Below are 20,739 nucleotides of genomic sequence, written 5' to 3'. Positions count from 1 at the left end.
GCTACAATATATACAGTGTGGCATAATTATTGTTATAATTAATATAGTTTAATTATTATTTATTTACAATATTTATTTATTTACAATATTTTTTAGCCGCACCATTGCCAGTGGCTAATATCAACTAAATATGACTATGTGACCCATGTATTTACTTATATACATATTTATATAAGGAAATAGTACACTTATTGAAATTAATGAGGCTGAAAAGTATTTAACTTAACTGTGTTATACCCTAGCTTTTCATTATTCCTGATGCCACAGAATTATAGAGACAACCTTATAAACACAAAGAAAATAAAGTGCAATAAACAAAAGTTATGTAAAATCTTAGTCTTGTTCCTAAGTCACGCCTCTTTGTATGAAGAGGCGGCATGTGTTTCCTCCCCTTGCCTCCTGGACAACTGGCCCACTCCCAAGCCTCCACAAATCACCCAAGGCCATCCTCCCTCGCTGGATGCCCAGTCTAGGAAGGAGCTTGGACTCCCCTTCCCCATGTCATCTGGCAGCCAACCAGGGGGGAGGGAACACATAGCACCACAGCTTCCCCATGGGGATTTTCATACAAAGGGTCACAATTTAATTCATGCCCAACTCTAATCCAGATATTTGATTGTGTGGAAAGCAGGAGCAGCTGGTGGACTGGGGCAGGGTAGTCACACAAAGAATTTGAGAAAGTGCCGTCTGTTAGTTAGGGTCCCACCTTGTCAACAATGCACCTTTCACTCCCAAGCAAGTGCAGCTCTGATCAATGGGGGAAGGAATGCTTGAACCCCTATCGCTGTTGTGTGATTGTCCTAATCTGGACCAGGGTTCTGCAGTTTACATGAGAGCAAAACAGGAAATGTATCTAACATAAAGGGATGGAAGGAAAACTTTATCCCAGGGATTCTTATGAGAGAAGTTGTAGGACTTCTTTACAGTATTTGCTGAATCTGGTTTTAGCTCTGACTATTTGGGAAATTTATTCTGTTTGCTAAGTCACCAACCAGCAGTTCATTTCTTCTACCAAGACAACAGATTAGCAAGTGCTTATTTTTCAGTAGGGCTACTTTTTATACCTTGGACTGGCCTCATCCATGAGAGATCATTTCAATTTCACTTTTGACATCACATGGGCAAGAAGGGTACCAATTACATTTGTCTGGAGTTGCCACATCATCCCTTCTTCAGCAGGGCTTGTAGCTCATCAGGGAGATGTGAAATGACAAAGGACTGTGGCAGTTGTACTGTACTCCAGATATGAATAGCCTATCTGCAATATTTTGTATGTATCAATGTCTCCATCAAAGCAATAGCTTTTTCCACTTAAAAGGTTTTGTGGAGTTCCTTTTCTCTATGCTTCCTTTCTTACAGATGGCAAGGAAAAAGATTAGTTGAGCACACGAAGCACAATGCCATTCAGCTGCATTTATTTTAGAACTGGAAAAGCATAGGTGAATTCACCTTTCAAATGTGCTTGAGTCTTTGTTTACAGTGGTGTATGTTATTATGAGTATGTTATTAGAATTTCTTTGCAGTGGTGCTCTCTTTATAGTGTTTTGGCAGGGCTGTTAAAAAAATTGTTACAAAGAACAGGAGTGGAATTCAACCATGAAACCCAAATTGTACATTGCTCTGAAACAGGGTTATTGCCATGACAGTACCAAATTTCACACACAGAAAGAGCTGCTAAGCTGTAATTTAAATAAATAAATGCCCCTCGTCTGCTTACTTTTGCTTCTTTTCACCCAGTATTGCACTGGACTGGGCTACAGCCAATGCATCTGAATATTCTATTTTTCAGACATTCGGTGACATTAGTGGAATAAATTTCGTATACAATGAAGTGAGCACAGTCATTCAGGAGCACGTAAATGAAATGGATAATACACTAGGAGCTTCTTCAGAGATCAAGCTAAGGGAGAGGAAGAAGAATACAGTGAACTAGAAAGGTATAATTTTCAGTGGTTGCAGCCATCTTGTGACGATGAAGCAGTGGGAACAATTTAAGTGACAGTGCTAAGCAAAACCTATTTATGCGGGAAGCCCCCCATTTTGATACATATGGTGGGGGGGAAACTTAATAAAATCCAAAAAGGTTTCTTCTTTTATAGTGCCTGCTAGAGCTGTGATCCAGTACACATCTTCTTGCAAATAATCCTGTATATTAGAACAGTGTAAAAGATGAAATCAGCAATATGATCTATATCCTTCCTGTTATCACGGTGACAAGAAAAGAAAAAGGGTCTACACTGTTTTTGTTTCCCATAAATGCATTTTGGGTTTTTTTTGGGGGGGGGGAGGGCCCTCAGATGACTGCACAAAATGGCACTCTTTTCACTCTGAGCACATTGAAACCGATGACTATGCAATGGTGTGGCACTAACGAGTAAGCAAAGCAAAACATTTCAGTGTGAAACAGTGGAATCTTATGCACCATGGCTGGAAACCTGTAGTCATCTAGATTAGTGGTTCACAACCTTGGGAAACCCAGATGTTCTTGGACCTCAATTCCCAGAAGCCTTCACCATCAGCTGTGCTGGCCAGGGTTTCTGGGAGTTGCAGTCCAAGAACACTTGGTAACAGGTTGGTAACTACTGATCTAGATGCTGGTGAACTCTCTGGTCAATGGTAAAGCATGATGGGAGTAGTAATTCATCAACAACTGGATGGCCTAGCATTCCCTCCACTTGATATACATGCTCCTGTGGAAGTAAATTCTACTGACTCCACTTACATCTGAGAGGATGAAGTAAAGGACTTGAATTAGCTTTTATAATAGCGTTTCCAATTCTTTCCTTTCTCATTCTGGGCTTTCAAATTTTTCACAAATGTAAGGATGAATATCTCCACTTATCTTGGTCAGGAACAAAAAGTTGAAAGACGTTCTTGTTTGCTGGGATTATGTTCTTCTCATTTCAGGACTTTTTGATTAAACATGAGAAATGTGTATTTGCAAAAGTATTTATGTGTGTCATGAATAAAACACTGTGTTTTGCTAAAGAAATGCTGTATTTTGTCCAAATTATGAAAATGCCACTTTTTCAGCCAAAAAAATAATAATAGATGTTTCCTGCACAAAACAACAGGCTTTGCTTATGCTGCTGCTTACAAAAAGGCATGGATCTTTCTTTTTTGTATAGAATCAAAAATCTCATAGCAATTGGAATTCTGTTAAAGGAGATATTTCATTGTGTCAGGACACCATTTTTCAGTGAAGATGAGAACGATTGAGGGTACCTGTGACATCCTTATCTATATGATTCATCTGTGATCTATGGTTTTAGCATTTGCAAACATCAAGACCAAGGGGAGGTTAAGCCTTATCTCATAAAACTATGGTTAATTGTGATCCTTCAGACAGCAGGGGCCAAAGTCTAAGACCAGAGGATCTAAGACCCTATTCTGCCCATAAGAGAGGGGCAGATAACATTTTGCAGTGGGACTGAAACTGCTTCAGGACCAGATCACAATGGAAACAAATACAAGAGCAATACAGGAAATGGGCCCACAAACTGGGTTTTATTTAATCAAGCTAACCAGACTAACCAGGTTATATCGTGATTCAAAGCTAGGAAAGAAAACAGTTTTTAAGTAACATAATGCACTCAGGAACTGCAGCAGTTGCTGATATCCTCACTAGGGCTTTACAACCTTGCCCATAAATAACATGTGGAGAACTTGTGGAAGACTTACCATCAATCCACTGTCCCCCCACCCCAAAGACCTTGCTCTGTAGCTGCCAAGGCTTTCACAACAGGAGGATAACAAACCATGATGCTGGAGCTCTACAAAGTGTCATTTGCTCTGCTCCCAATCATTGGTGTGAGATGACTCTGAGTATATTCCCACTCCCCTACTGTTGCTCAAGTCATTTTGATGGCCCCCCTCATGTACAAACTCATTGTTTGAACCAGCACCAGTTGGGAACAGGTGGAGTTGGAAACCCAGAATCTCAAGCCATCACATACACAAATGAGTAGAACTTCTCTAACACTGTTCATTTTGAAATTTGTCTCCCAATTTGAAGATTCAAGACAGTATAATAATACCCTGTGGTATACAGTAATAATACCCAGAGCTCTAAGAACTCACAATCCTAGACTGGTCAGAAGAGACTGCCTTCTACAACAGAATGAGATGGGCAGCTACTGGAAATTTTATTTTCAAGTCCTCCTGTGCGTGTCAACCACCCTTACTTCCCAAACTTAAGCTTGGAAATGAGTTAGTTTTTCTCACTTTTTAGTACTGTACAGGGAGTGCTTCCAGACAGTATTTTTATTATGCCATTGCCTTGCCTCATTTACAGAACTTTACGTGCATCCAGCAACATCAACTCAAAGTCCTCCCATATTTTGCTATTGCTTCTTCCACTTTTTTCTTGATACACCCACAAAGAAGACTCGATAAAAATATTAAAGTTGATCAAATGTTGAATTCATGATTGACTGTAAAAGAGCATTTTATTTAAGAATCGCAACAAGATAATAAACAAATTGCAATGTATATACCCCAAAGTGCTATTCAAATGGTAGGTAACGAGCAATGATATGAGACGATCACTGTCTAAATGCCTTTCCGTGTGTAAAGTCTAGCATTTTATATATATCTCTAACATGTCATGCTTACTGCTAATTTTCAGTCATTGGTACTGAATTGTTAGCAGTTTTTAGCTTGTAGTTGGTTAGCTATTTGAATTAATATGTATGTGTTCTGAAGTTTAAAATGGTTTTCCTATTATTTTAATTCCTTATATTGGCATTTTGTTTTATTCTTTCAGTGCGAGCCACCTTGAGACATCCCTGATCTAAAAGGCAGCCTAGAAGACTTTAAAGCAACTAAGAAAGCAACTAAACAAAATTATTATTATTATTATTATTATTATTATTATTATTATTATTATTATTATTATTATTATTATTATTATTATTATTATTATTATTGTGTTGATTACATGGGCTTTCTGTTTTTGAATTAATTATATTGGCTCTTAGGACCGAAGAATGTACTTCAAACTTATTTCAGTTTCCACAGTGTTCTAGTGATATTCCTATGCCTCCTAACAGAACACAGCATGATTTTCCTCTGTTTTTCCTTGGAAATAAAATGCTAAGCATTTACTTTAAGCACTATACAAAATCAAGAAAACTCTATGCTACCACTGTTACTAAAACTACCAATACTGACGCTTACTCCTGCTGCTTCTGCTACCAGTACCCCATTCAGTGCTTTCGAACATGACCTGATTGACTTTGGATTGATTCAAAGATAGTATACTTTGCTTTGCGTGATGAACTCAAGTCAAAATTTGGAAATCTAAGGGTTTTTGCTTCCTGGTGAACATAACTGGAAATGTAAAAAAAGGATATAACTTTTTTTAAAAAAAATCTTTTCATTCAGTTTCCACATATAATCATTGCTTTTTAAAAAAGATTTTATACTTATGGATGTGCATTTGGATTCGGAAATATTCAGAATCCATCAAATAATGCCATAATTGGATAGTTCCAAATAGACCAAATCTGAATTTGATTGTTCCAAAAATCTACAATAATATTCAGAGGCCCATTTACTCCTAGAGTTTAGAAAAGAAAAGGCTACGTTTCTGCCTGTTGGAGAAAGATGTGAAAATGAAATCTATTTCTTAGGCACCCTACAGTGATTTCTTGAGAAATGAAACTTAAAGACACGCTGGCACCTTGGATAATGGGGCAGAGGATTCATTGTCTCCTGATTGGGTTTGTCATGGGTTTCCTAGAAGAGAGGGGCTGGGCTGGGGACAAAACCTATAAATGATGTCTCTCTACACCAATGAAATCTAAAAGCAGACACAGACAGCAGAAGCCATTTTTTTTCACATTAGTTTTTTCTAGTTGAAAGTTAGGCATACCGTATATATCCTCTGAATATTTGTTCTTAGGATATGCTGTCGTGCAACCCTGCACTACATGTTTTCTCTGTGTCATTTTCTGAACCCTCAACTTCCATTTACATTCACTTCATCTTATTGTATATTGTTTACATGATATAATTAAGGATAAGATTTAGTATTGACAGATTCATAGATTAATACATTAGAAATCAACAGGGAAATATTATGTTAGGTTTAGGCCCCTTTGGGGTATATCACATAGAGGAGTAAAATTTTGTTCTATATTGACAAATATATTGAATTAATAGAAGTTGTAACTGTATATATGTGTCAGTGATTTTCATTGGAATGGGTTGTGTTCTGCCGTAGCAGAATCAGATACTGTTTTTCTTTGGGTAGGTAGAGTCTGCAGATAGTAAGCAAAGTAGGTGTAGTTGAAGAAGTAAGCACTTGAGGAGTTTCTACAGGGAGGAGTGGGAGAAGGAGATGAAAAAGACAGTTTACAACTGTCTTGCTGCCTCATTCAGCATTGACACCATGAAAGAGCAGCAGGCAGTAGTACAGAATATATATTTTTTTAAAAGCACATGCTGCTTATATGTCACTCCATGGCATTTAAAGCACTCTCTGGATGGTTTACAATTTAATTATGCAGGCTACACATTGCCTCCCCCCTCCAGCAAGCTGAGTTTACCAACCTTGGAAAGACAGAAGGCTGAGTGAACCTCAAGCCCCAACTACCTGGATTGAACCCAGGTTGTGAGCAGAATTTTGGCCGCAGTACAGCAGCTTCCTCACTGTGCCATGTGGCTCCTCTGTGTCTCTGTCCCTGCCAAGGAGGTAGCAGAGACGTTTCTGGTTCAAGATGGGTAAGATATGAGTGGATCTCAGACATGTTCCAGTGATGTCTTTGTGCAATCCAGCCAGGGTAAAGGGGCCAAAAAAAGATGGTGAAGGAAGGCACTTTTCTCACAAAGAGCTGATGCACCAGAGAAGGACAAGAATCAGACTGACACTGTCAGCATGGGCAGCTGCAGTGCTGCTGCTTTTGTGGTTGCGAAAAAGATTTACGAAGAGCACCAGACGTTGCCTTCCCTATCTATATAATGCAGCTCCATCACATTCAAGGAAGAGTTTATCCCCAGCCTCAATTTTCAGCAGACCTCTCCTGTGCAAAGCAGCATTGTGGTTGGCGGGAAGTTCCCTTCAAGTACATGCAGATCTGATGAGGGGGAGGAGGCGGCTGCAGAGACACAGGTGGGCACTATTTCAGAAGCATGTGGCACTAAAATCACCCCTGCCCCACTAGCTGCACTTGCCTCATCAGTTGCCAGAACTAGTTTTGGTGACAAGTTCACCACCCCTATTAGGAACATGCAGTCAAAATTTGGAGAAAGCCCTTTTCCTGCACCCCTCCAAGAATTCAATAATCTTGAAGCATTTTCAGCCATGTGCATCAGACCCTCATATGGCTGAGTGCATGCATTGCAAGAAGGTGCTCCAGCATGGGCCACCTCTCCAACAGTAGCATGCTCAGCCACCGGAAGACTCAGCACAGGGCATTGCTGCTGGCAAAGGAAGTGAGTACTGTGGGGGGCAATTGTGAAGTGTAAAAGGCATCAGAGGGCAGAGGTGGAGCCACTAGACCCGGGATGCAGGGAGCTAGATCAGCTAATAGGTAGGAATGCCATACTCACATCTCACAAATCAGTTCCAAGCTACCCTGGAGGAGCTTGGAGGGGTTCAGGAAAAGGCTTTCTGGAAATATAAAAATGCCAGGATCCCTCATCGCCTAGGCCAGGATGACCAGCCCCTCTCTCTGGTGGAGAACACTTGTTTCCATAGGTTTGTGGCAGAACTAGTACCCCATCACCAAAGCACCCTCAGAGGCTCTGAGGGACATGCTGCGGCAGTGGAGTCTGGCTACAGAAAGGCAAGGTCTGTTTGTCATAGACAAAGGGGAAAACATTGTGGCAGTGCTGCAGACTGAGAAGATGAAAGGGGGACAGTGTATGGCCCATACTCTCAACCCAATAGTTCCGGGTGCTTTGCAGGGTATTGAAGAAATATGTATCCCTAATATAATTGAGTGGGTCAGAAAGGTGGCAGGGCATTTTCAACATATTGTCTAGGGCACTGAACTCTTACAGCAGAAACGAAAAATGGGATTGCTACTGTACAACCTGATCCAGGAAGTAGCAACTTGATGGAACCCCAGTTTCTTCCTCCCTGAAGGAGTGCTGGGACAGCAAAGGGCATTCCATGATTTGGCACTGTAGACTTCCACTGGTGTGGCTGCTCCTTTGGGCAGAGAAGAATGGCACATAGTGTGTTAAGTGTTCTGTGTCCTCAGTAACTCTGAGAGGGCAACATAATTCCTTAGTGGGCCAACAGCCATCCATCTTTAGCCAGGCTATTCCAATATTCGAGGGCTTGGTTGGCATGATGGAGAGCAAAATGAGGGGAAATTCTAGGTGGATGGAGGATTACATAGAAGGAGAATAGCATTTCCCCCCCAGCCTGAAGTGATTGTCCTGACCAGCAAGCTGAAGGACCTGTTCTTTCATTCTTTCAACTACTTCTTCAAGATGGTGCTCGCTCACTCAACAGTGCTGTGCCCCATGGTGTTGGCACAGTTCCTACCCATCACAGGCTATTTGCGGCTACAGTCTGCTTGCCAGTGCTGCCCACAGTATTTGCCCACTTTCCAGTATGACCTATCCTCTGCTTCCCACTGCACAGGGTTCAATCAGTATGCTCATCACAGACATTTCCTAATATCTAGGCACTGTTGGCTGTTGGTATGCCCTCCTTTTGTCTTGCACAATCACTGGAAAGGTGTAACAGGATAGATGTCAGGCTTCATCTGACTCTGTTCCACATTCCCATTATGTGGCCCTGTGTTCACCCAATTGTAGTGTTCACTATTTATTAGGTCTATGGTTCATGTTATATTATGTAATGGTTTATGTTTGTTATGTAATAATGGTTCATGCATATTAATGTTGCTGAGAGGCGGAGCCGAAAGAGATGCTTTAAGAGGCGGAGCCTGAGTCAGTCAGGGAGTAGTAGAGAAATGTAAGAGTCAGGCAGGAGAGAAAAGTCAGAGAAAGTAATAGAGTGTGCAATTTGGGAAATTCTGGGGTGTGATTAGCTACTGAAGATATTTATGAATCAATCTCTCTAATCAATAAACCAAAGTTTTATTTAAAAGAACTTGAAGAGTGGACCTGAATCTTTCTGAGGTAATGGTAACTTAGGGATCACCTGGTGGCAGCAGTGAAAAGAGAAGAGTGTTTGCCTTCGGGCGCTCTGAGGCTTGAAGGTCAAGCAAAAGGGGCACGAGGGCGGACGCCACACCAATCCATACCCTTCTAATTCCCATGACTCATAATTTAAAAGAATTATTTTAAAATTTTGCACTCTTTATTCTTTGAAATAATGAAGTTTTAAACACCAACTCCATTCTTGTACGTTTTGCTTCATTTTCCTGAACTGTGACTCAACCACACTGGTTTTTATTGGTTAGAGAGACATGGAATCGAACTTGGTTCAACTTGCAGAGACTGTATTCTCATCTGCAGTTATTAGCAACCTCATAGATACCACTTAGTTATAGTCACACAGTAATTGCCTGCCTATGGTGGCATTCCTTTTACAATTTCCTCCTGTATAACTGGATATATGCAGTCATTATGGAAAAGTGTAAATAACGAACCCTTTTAGTGGCATAGTTTCCCTAGGTACCCACTGTGCTCTTATTATCTACAACATACTCCCCCATCTGTAGTTCTAGTCTATTATAGGATAAAGACATAAGTATGAATTAAAAATTAAAATGCTTGTTGTAGACTCAAGAGCAAGGTCTATTAAAACACATCCAGCAGAAAAGCTCCCACTGCACATAGATGGATTGCAGGGAGCAGCATTTAAACCAAGCAGATGAAAAATTAGGGATTTTCATCATTCAGTTAAATATAGTGCTAAGTGGTATGTACTAACATTAAAAGCAAATTACTTACCACTTCGCCAATCACAGCATGGGAGCTTTCTAGAGGAAACAGCACTTTCATGAATGCTAAGGCATGGGTTGTTTTAAAGAAATCAGTGGGTAACACTGAGAGTCGTCTGAAGGAGCACCACATATGAGAAAGGCATGTGCAGCTTATATCGTAAGAGACAGAGAGTTTTAAAGAATCCTGATTGATCGACAGCAGTCACCAGATGTTCTCAGCCACTGTAGCTGGTGGCCATGCTGATGGAAGAATTCCAGGAGCAGTAGGCTGAAGCAGGAACTGTGGTCTATACTTTTCATACTGTCAGCAAATCCTTTCATTTTCTGTCCTCTTCTTTATATCCTCATCTTCCGTGCAAGCTACTGGATTCCAAACCAACATATACTAATTCTGTGTTTCATCAATTCATGCCATTTATAGGCTTGCCTTAGTGCCATAATTCCCAAATCCACACTGTTTTTTGTTTGTTTGTTTGTTTTCATGTTGCTGAATCATTTGTGTGATCCCATCCACACTGCTTTGGGTACAATATTGGTTTGTGCCTCCACTGCTGCCCCAAAGGATCTCCCTGATATCGTCATTCTGTTTCTTCACTGGAGGTTTGCATGAACTGGATGGCCATCAGTCAATAAAGCTGTAGTTCCCATTGGCAAGGACTGGACTAGACTGGAGTGGGCAGCTGTGGATCTGAAGTTAACTGTTGGTCTACAACTGCCATCGGCTTTAGCCAGTACAGTGGCACTTCGCTAGACGATTACCTTGCAAAACAGTTTATTAGCAATACGATGAATGTTTGTGATCGCTATAGCGCTTCGCATAACGGTTTTCCCTATGGGTGATTTTCGCTGGACGATGTTTCTGTCCATGCTTTGCAAGATGTTTTTTTTTTCGGGCCTGTTTTTCGCAAGACAACGATTTTGACAGCTAGGTCCGTGACTCGCAGAACAGTTTTTTTAGGGACCGATTTTCGTGAGACAGCAATTTTGACAGCTCGTCCGTGCTTCACAAAATGGTTTTCCCTATGGGCGATTTTCGCAAGACAACTATTTTCCTCACTGGAATGCATTAAATGGATTTCAGTGCATTCCAATGGGGAACCGCACTTTGCAAGACAATGTTTTCGCAAAACAGCTATTTTCACGGAACAAATTAACATCGTCTTGTGAGGCACCACTGTATAGCCAATGGTGAGATGGAAGGGGGGGTTGCATACAGTCCAAAAACATGTGGAGGATCAAAATTTCCTATTCCAGTACTAGACAATCTATGAGGCCATTCCCAGGTCTAAATTTTTGTGTGTGAACTCACCAAACAAATGGTCAGCTCTTGATGGTAGAGCTCAACTGGGAAGTTTGGTAGCAAGGCAGAGATTCAGATCCATATCCTCAGGACCTTGCTAATCAAATATTTTTACAAGTGAGGGGAGGAAGTGAACTCAAATGATCTAGCATGGTGATGGTCTTATTACTAGTTCAACTCTGATCTTCTCTAACTTGGACAGAGGCAGAAGATTTTACTCTCACTATATATGTCAATTAGCTCATCCATGTAGACTTGTCTGTATTACTGCCACTGATGTATATTTATGACTACTGTTCAAACAAGTAATAATTATTGTTATTCATCAGCATGCCATCAAGTCAATTCTGACATATGCTGACCCTCCTTGGGGTTTCCTAGGTAACGAATACTCAGCACTGGATTCCCTTCTTCTGAGGAACATCCTAGGACTGTGCAACATTGTGAAATGCACAGTGGGGAACTGAACTCCCAACCTCGGGCTTTGCAGCCAGAAACCTGACTCAATGGGCTATCTACATGAATATGTAGTTGTCACCTTCAAATGACTTTTCAACAACTCTTAAAGAACACCATTAAAATACGTACCTGTCTCCGTCTCCTGGCAATGAGCCACTGATAATGGCTACTGATAAGACTCTTGCAGTGCTGGAGCCACATCCCCATGGTTGTGCAAGTGTCTGCCTGTTAAGGCAATATGCCATCTATCTGAAGAAGTGAGCTACAATCCACAAAAGCTTATGCCAAATGAAACACATTAGTCTTCAAGGTGCTACAATAAGTTTTGTTATTTAGGGATATGGCTGTGGTACATCTGATGGAGCTTGGAGCAGGAGGGAGCACATGATATTTGCAAAAATGGTGGCAGTTTAATGGTCATTTAGTTGGCCTTTACACATTGAAATATTGAAATATAGCCTATATGTCAAAAAGCAAAGAACTCAATCCAGATGCCATCCTCCCTGTGTCAACTACATGGGTGTTGATGCCACTAGCGTCCTACAAAAAAATCCTACAGATCACACACTGTTGTACTGAATGTTCGTAATGCAAAAGAACATGTAACTTGTAACACATATATTGTACACATTAAGCCCTATTCAGGCATTCAGGTAAAGTTTAATTTTAAAATGTGAACAGGGAAAAAGTTCTGAGTTATCTGGAAGACAGTTCATCACTCCAGCTATGGCCAGGATGTTTATGTGAGGTACCATAGTTCATTATTTCTGTTAATAATGGTGATGCCACCTTGAAATTTCTTTTTCTTTCTTTCTTTCTTTCTTTCTTTCTTTCTTTCTTTCTTTCTTTCTTTCTTTCTTTCTTTCTTTCTTTCTTTCTTTCTTTCTTTCTTTCTTCCTTCCTTCCTTCCTTCCTTCCTTCCTTCCTTCCTTCCTTCCTTCCTTCCTTCCTTCCTTCCTTCCTTCCTTCCTTCCTGTACACAATGTGTACAGTGCAGCTAAGTATCTCACTTCCCTTATCTGAGGAAGCAGATCATAATCCATAAAAGGTCACATGAAATAAATCTGTGAGTTTTTACAGTGCCACAGAGCTGTTGGTTTTGTTTTCATTTTGATTTTGATTCTGCTACATTTGCCGCAGGACATGTCTTAAGATCCGAACCAGTATGCAGAGCTGTGGTAGTAGATGTTGCCAGAGTAACATAAAAGAGAAACATGCTGACAAGTGGAACCTTGTGGGCAGCTTCTGCAGAGGGATCCAGCCATCAGGGCCACCTTGTAGGGTGTTTCGTTGACTCCTCCCTCCCTTGGTTCCCCTCTTTCTTTGCTTCAATAGGCAGTAGGCAGTCCATCTCCACAGAATATCCACTGTCCTAATGGATTTCTGGATTTCCCCCCCCCATTGCGCTCACAGTTTACAGTATTTCCTAAAGATGTTTTGCCCTGCTCATGACATCCGTGTGGTGAAGGTGCTGCCATTCAGATAACACAAAGCTTACCTTGGCACAAACCTTTGTGTATCAGTGAGACTTGGAGAGCATTTTGGAGAAATACAGAAAAAACAGTGTACATATTGTGAATGGTTAAAAATTCAGATAATGAGATGAATAGGCTGTGGAAAAGATCTCTCTCCTGGAGGTGGAAAGCGTATAGACTGTGGTTTAAATAATGGTGTATCTTGGGGCAAGGCCTGTTATTCATTTTTCTATCTTCAAAAATGCCACATAACCTTGTGTGTGTGGTTTTGCTTTTGGTTGTTGTTTGCTTGCTTTTTCTGATACTTCTTGTCCTGTTATGCCAGCCTTCTGACTTACATTAATAGGAAATAATGACACTAGGCTGACTTAACGAGACATAATAGGATACCTTAAAATGTTCAATAGGAATGTGCACAAACCTGGTGACTTGTTAAGGAAGCATTTGATGTCCCCTCTTTGCATTGTCTTAACTACCATCGTATGCATACAGCTGCTTCTTTCTTCAAGAGGATGATAGACGTGTTCTACCTATTTTCCATGCAAACTAGCATGGCGAAATTTAACAGAGTTGTTGCTGTTCTAAGGATACCAAAGGGAATCACCTGAAGTTATAGAATGGTTTGAAATAATTACACTATACACATTTCCCTGTATACAGGCTGCAACTCTATACAAACTTTCCTGGAAGTAAGCTCCACAAAACTCAATGAGCCTATTTCTGAATAGATAAGCATAGGGGTCTATTGTAAAAAAATTTTTTAACAAGGTGAGTCATTAACAGACTTTCTCAGATCCTCACTTGAAAACAACCTTTTCTCTCTCTGTATGATAATTTCTTGGAGTTTTGGAAGGTGAAAGGAAAAAAAATGACTTCACAAGCAAGCTTTCATACTATAGTAATAACTCAGAGAATGACTACATGTCAGTGAAGACACAGATGAACCTATACTAATTTTGTTGGTACTGGAAAAAGAGCTGTGTATCATTAAGTTGCTACAATTGTATTAGTTTGGATTTCCTTTATCATATGCATGAGGATGACACAGATTTATTTTGTCCACAGACTCGGTCATGCAATTTTCAAAATTGACATGGTGCTTATCAGAAGTTAATAATTGGCTAGTGCAAACCATTTGTTTGATAACATGGAACTGTTCGGTTTGTGTTTCTAGAAGCTAATAGGCACAGCGTCCTCTCTGACATCTCATTTTAATGGTTGTATTGTTGTTCTTGTCTCTGCAGTCAAATGTCTGGGCATTTTGATTGGCTTCAGGTTTTCTCTAAAGCAACCCAGTCTTAACTCCTTAGCTGTGGCATAGTGTACAGTATTTGTAATCCTTCAGATGTAGGTTCTGTTTGGTTAAATACTATGAGAAAATATGCACACCTTTTTATTTTTATTTATTATCTTCATCCCATCTTTCTACTTACAGGACATTGGCTATCATATAAACTGAGTTTAAAAACAAATACACCTGACAATTAGTTTTTGAAACGCTAATGAGTCAGTTATTACTGGGGGGGGGGGGGAGATTTCTATGACATGTCATTTTTTTTCCTGCAGCCTATGTTTGAACTTATAAATGGGTTTGGACATGTTTATGAGTAATCTGGTGAGAAAGGCCAGCTTATTCATAAACATGTTTAAACTTGCTTGTGGGCTGAAGTATACATTGCAGAGAAAGTGTGAAGTGTCATAGAAATCTGCCCCCTAGTTACAAACAAACACAGAATCAACATTAAAAACCAAGAGGAGGAGGAGGAAATTTACAACACAAGATTTTTCTTCCATAGTCAACCAGTGGTCAAAGGTCTGTCCAAATAAAAATGCCCTTGCATGTCAATGGGACAACAGAGAGTGGGCATGCCTATCTTTCTTTGGAAGGACCTCCATAACCTAGAACTAGCTGTCCAAACCTCCCTGTCCCATTTCCTACCCATACTGACCCCAGAGGGTAATGGGATAGAAAGAAAGGTTCTCCTGAAGATCTTAAGAGTGGGGCAATACACAGGCAGACATTGGTTTGGGATTCTGGATCTGTCAGAAACTGAATTCAGGTGGCACCATAAGTGCTGTGTAGCTGAACACTTGGAAAGCTTTTCTCTTAAAAAAAATAGTTATAATACAAAGGACCCAACAGTGGTTACTTTCAAATTACAATTACAATTTATAGTTGTAAAGAGAATTAAGAGCATTATGGTCCAGCTAAGAGCTTTGTTGCACAGTGGTTAAATGCCTATATTGCAGCCAAAACTGTGTTCAGTCCCAGGTAGCCGGCTCAAAGTCCACTCAGCCTTCTATCCTTCCAAGGTTGGTAAATTGAGTACTTAGCTTGCTGGGGGGCAATGTGTCGTCTGCATAATTAACCTGCAAACCACCCAGAGAGTGCCTTAAGTATTACAAGGCAGTATATAAGCGGCATACTTTTTTTTAAAAATGTAATTTTGAAAAGGAAATAAAATCAGTACATTTATTTACTTTCTTCAAACATCAGAATGCTACAAAAGGCTGGCCTATATAGTCAAAATATTGCTAGGTTCTGAGGCCACATTCCTATAATAGAAAAGCAACTTAACCAGTTCATATCTGTTCACAAAAGAAGTATAGCTATCTCTTACTGTTGCTAGTTATCTCTTAGTTACTTTCAAAAGATGAATGTAATGTAATTTATCATTTTCTTCCACATTCTGAGGTAGCCAAACAAATCTGTGTGTGTTATAAAAGCACAGGAAGTAAAAAAAATGTAAGCAAATAAAGGACATGATCTGCCAGTAATGCTGAAGTATTGTTGGAAAAGGGTGTTGATTTTCAACACTGCCAACATTGCATAAAGACTTTGAATCCCTGTACGTACAATCATGTTAGTTCTGAAAGCCTCCCCATCTTTATCACCTATATGAAAGACAAGTACAATGGGCACCATACTGAGAAGAGGCATACCTGTTAAATTTGGCTACTACAAATGGTGGAGAATTTGGTTTGTTTTTGATAAGAATTTATGAACATTTGCAAACGTCTTCCTATTCAGAAGGCAAAAATTCCAGTGGATGAGAAAGCAAAATTGGCGGGTTTCTCCATCCACAAATACTATCATTCATTCATTCATTCATTCATTCATTCATTCATTCATTCATTCATTCATTCATTCATTCATTCATTCAGTAAAGCATTTATTCATAGCCTTTCTACCCACCAGGGCTCTCAAGACAATGTAAAACGAAATCAATCTAATCAATACATTCTCTAAAAGAGAAATTTGGAAACATCTCCTAGGCATCAAAAGTCCTTGGAAAGAATTTAGTTTTATCTACCCAATGGAAACTCAACAGAGATAGAGCCAGATTAACATCCTTCAGGGTGGAATTCCAAAATGAAGGTTCTGCTAATAGAAAAGCCTGGTCTCATATACTCACCAGTCTAACTTCCTGGGGTGGTAGGATGTATAACAGGACTTTAAAAAAAAACACAACTCAAGTCTATGGAAGGCATGTATGGGAGAGGATGGTCTTTCATATATCTTGGCCCCAAGCTGCTTAGGGCTTTATATAGCAAAAACAGCACTTCGAACTGGGCTCATGAGCAAATTGGAACCCAGCACACTGGGTCTGAGTTATTTATTGGTTAGTTATAAGTTGAGCTGGCAGGATAGCTCAGTGGGTTACATATCTGGTTGCAGAGCCAGGGGTTGGGAATTTTATTCCCATACTGTGCCTCCTGGGAGAAGAGCCAGCCTGTGTGGCATTGGGCAAGCTACAGAGTCCCAGGACACCCCCAGAAGAAGGGAGTGCTAAAGCACTGTTTGCCTAGAAAACTCTGAAAAGAGTTATCATAAGTCGACATCACATTATATCTCATGGTACAAACATACCCAACATTATTTATTTATTTATTTATTTATTTATTTATTTATTTATTTATTTATTTATTTATTTATTGATGATGATGATGATGATGATGATGATGATGATGATGATGATGATGATGATGATGATGATGATGATGAATTACCAGACTCAGTCAAAATTATGAAAAAACATTGACTGGTATTATATAACAGATGCAAGTTTTAACCAAAAACCTAAGTATCTGTTAAACCTGTGTGATATGTATGCTGTTCCTAATGTTGTTGTTGTTGTTGTTGTTGTTGTTAGATACATTAGACTTTTTCCTGCCTTTCCCTCAAAGAGCTTCAAAAGTGGTATACAAGGTTCTTCCTTTACTCACAACAACCTTGCAAGTGAGGTCAGGCTATGAGAAAGTGAGATTTCTTCATTCTTAAATTATTTATTTCAGCAGTCAGCCCTATTGGCTTTCAATCTTTTATTCCACTGAAAGTCGCTGTTAATTGGGTTACTCCTTTCATGTGCTTGCAACTCGCTGTTCGAGTCTCCCTTTTGCAACAACCGCCTCTTTTCTTCTGAGCGAACAAGGCTTTTTTTGCTGTTAGAATACTCACCTCATTATAAATGTCCATAGAGCAATTACACCTAATATGCTGCTAGCTGCAAGATACTAAATCTGATGGAACAATCATAATTCAGTGCAATGTGGCATTTTCTGATTTCCAAGTTAATGCATGTAAAGCAGACAAAACACTGTTATGTTGTAATGTTTTAGACCAGGACTGACAGCAATTTATACAGAAAATAGGCAAGTGAAATAGGGCAGAGGAATAAGGGGAGAAAGGGAGAGATTAGCTAAGGATAGTTATTAAGGCATTGTCATATTGTCCTTATATAAACAAAACTATTTCACATAATCTTGTTGTCATTTGCTTTCTGAATATTTATTGGCTTTGCTTCAGACTCATCCAGGTGGTAACCCAAACTTTCTCTTCCTATGAAATGAATAAACCCTGGATAACTATTAATCTACATTTCTTAGAATCATAGAATAATGGGTCGGATGGGGCCTATAAGGCCACGAAGTCCAACCACATGCTCAATGAAGAAATCCAAATCAAACTATATATTACATATGGTTGTCTAATTTTCTCTTGAATACCTCCTGTGTTGGAACACTCACCACCCCCTGTTGTAATTGGTTCCGTTGTCATACTGTTCTAACAAGAAGTTATTCCTAATATTCAACCAAAAGCTGGCTTCCTGTAACTTGAACCCATTATTACGTGCCCTACACTCTGGGATAACTGAGAACAGCTCCTGCTCCTTCTTTCAAGTATTTGAAGAGTGCCATTATATCTTCCCTCTGTCTTCTTTTCTTAAGGCTAAACATGCCTAGTCTTTTCTCACAGGGCTTGATTTCCACTCTCCTGATCATCCTTGTTGCCCTCCTCTGAACTTCTTCCAGTTTGCAATTTGAAGATCCTTCTCAAATTTTTCATATTGCTGAACCAAGTATTCTGCATCTTGTAGCTGTGCATTTTCTTTCCTCTTGGGCACTTATCCTTGTTAAATTTCATGATGTTGTTTTTAGTGCAGTGCTCGAGCCTATCAAGATATTTTTGAATTTTGTTTCTGTCTTCCAGGGTATTATGTAATTACTCCACCCAATTTCGTGTCATCCTCAGATTTGATAAGCATTCCCTGCACTCACTCATCCAAGTAATCAAGAAAAATGCAGAGGAGCACCAGGTCCAGGACTGAGCCTTTTGTTACCTCCTCCCAGAATGATAAGGAGTCATTGATTAGCACTCTCTGAGTATAATTCTGTAACCAACTGTGTATCCACCTGATAGGTGTTCTATTTATCCCAAACCTAATTAGTTTGCTAATCAAAATATCATGGGACACTCTGTCACAAGTTTTGTTAAAGTCAAGATATATTAGTATTCTCACTGTCTACCAGGGATGTTAAAAATGAGATAAGAGTAATCTGGCAGGATTGTTCATGACAAATCCATGTTGACTTCTGGTTATGATTGTGGCCCATACTTTCTTTCATACTTTTCTAAATGAAAACTCTTCTTGAACCCCATTAAGGCTGCTTCCAGGAAGTGTCACCCATGGTCCCAAATTCCTCATATCAGTATCACCTTTGTAGCCAGTCTTTCATCCGGAGTATTTTCTTTTCCCTTTCTGCTCCTCTTATGAGTACTGGTAGGATGGACCAGAAGACGATCTGGGCCCTAAAGTTCTTGAATTTCCTTCCCAGAGTCTCAAAGTCTGATGCGATTTCTTTGTAATCCCCCTTGGCTGTGACATTTGTTCCCACATAAACGAGAAGAAAGGGACATGCATCGGGGGTTTTATGAGTAACGGCAATCCTTTCATCACATCCCAAATCCAGGGAGACAGTATACCTGCCGGGTCCAGGGATCTTCCCAGCATATTTCAGTTTCAATTCCACACAGTAGGAACTTTCCTCCTACAATTACTCTTCTCTTCCTTTTTTTAAGAGTGTGAGTTCAGTGACCCTGCTTGGCTGAGCTTCAGCCTCTCTCATGTCCTCTCATGGAGTCTCTTGTATGTCTTCCTCCTGCATTTCATGCAGTGCAGCTGTCTGTGCTTACTATTCTTATTATTACAGCTATTATTATTTAAATTTATATTCTCTCCTTCTTCACAAAGATTCCAATGCGGCTAGTGAGCATGGCAATCTTATGGCTATATTGGCATGCATGTGCTAGTGTTGAGATCAGAGCACTCTGACTTTTCCAAAGCACTGTTACCAATGGAAAGAAAATTGTATAAAAACAGTTCTACACGTGGTCTAAATGTCACTCCTTTTGGGGTTATGGTAAAAGACTCAAAAACTGGAGCTAAATATGGGCTTTCAGGTTCTGCCCTATAGGGCTTTCGAAAAGTCCATGGCTCCTGCCTATAACAATAACATTTGTTGCTTTCCTAGCCATAATGCAGTTTTTCCCCATCATAAAAGGTTGAAACATAGCTCCTGAGGATTTCCTATTGGCAGCAAGAGCTTGAGAGTAAAATATGATGGTGGAGTTGTGTCACATCCTTTTGCCTTTGAATCCACATACTGCCCAAGTCCAGCCTCTGTGCACTTGGCTGAAATTGAATATGGGCCTTGGGATGAACAAGTAGATGGGCACTGTGATAAAAGCACTATCCGGACATTCAGTTAGTGGCTCTGTATAGGGGAACAGGGACACATGCTGTGAAAAAGCCCCCTTTAGCCATGATTGCATGATCAGGAATCCTGTTTTGAGAGTATTTCTGGTGACCCAGAGCCTTGTAACCATATCAGGTGAACAAGCTGTGTTTTCCCTTCCAATTTTCCCAGTAAATACATATTGCAGTGTGGATCCCTGTTTCTCCCTTGGATATAGCATTTAAATACCTGAAGTGTGTGTGCTTTTAAAAGAACATTTACAAATTAAAATTAAATATACAGTGGTGCCTCACTTGATGAGGATAATCCATTCCAGCAAAATCGCTGTAGAACAAAATCGTCGTCAAGCGAAAGTAAAAAACTCATTGAAATGCATTGAAAACCGGTTCAATGCATTCCAATGGGTGAAATACCTCAGCGTCCAGCAAAGATCCTCCATAGGGCGGCCATTTTCCAGTGCCTGTACAGCGAGGAATCTGTCCTAAAACACAGCGGGGAACCATTTTGCACAGCGGGTGGCCATTTAAAAAACCCGACAATCAGCTGTTTTGATCGCCGTTAAGCGAAAAATCGGTTCCCGAAGCAGGGAACCAAT

General features: G+C 40.0%; 1 protein-coding gene and 1 long non-coding RNA gene across 3 annotated transcripts in view; one reads left to right on the top strand and one right to left on the bottom strand.

The window, feature by feature from the left end:
- Window positions 1–13,703, top strand: part of LOC144589214 (uncharacterized) — a 45,344-nt gene extending 31,641 nt beyond the window's left edge. Inside the window, exons 3-4 of one of the 2 annotated variants that reach the window (XM_078393431.1) lie at window positions 1,790–1,937; window positions 4,766–13,703. In XM_078393431.1, the coding sequence (XP_078249557.1) occupies window positions 1,790–1,933 (144 nt within the window). In that variant the 3' untranslated portion in view covers window positions 1,934–1,937; window positions 4,766–13,703. The remainder of the gene's footprint in view (window positions 1–1,789; window positions 1,938–4,765) is intronic. The other variant, XM_078393432.1, reaches the window with a different exon arrangement.
- LOC144589216 (uncharacterized) overlaps window positions 1–20,739 on the bottom strand; it is a 641,777-nt gene that overhangs the window by 601,715 nt on the left and 19,323 nt on the right. The gene's annotated exons all lie outside the window — the stretch shown is intronic.

Source organism: Pogona vitticeps, chromosome 4 (assembly GCF_051106095.1).
Source record: "Pogona vitticeps strain Pit_001003342236 chromosome 4, PviZW2.1, whole genome shotgun sequence".
In the NCBI taxonomy this organism is placed as follows: Eukaryota; Metazoa; Chordata; class Lepidosauria; order Squamata; family Agamidae; genus Pogona; species Pogona vitticeps.
Note: the sequence above shows the minus strand (reverse complement) of the source record. Positions and strands in the feature narration are given on the sequence as shown.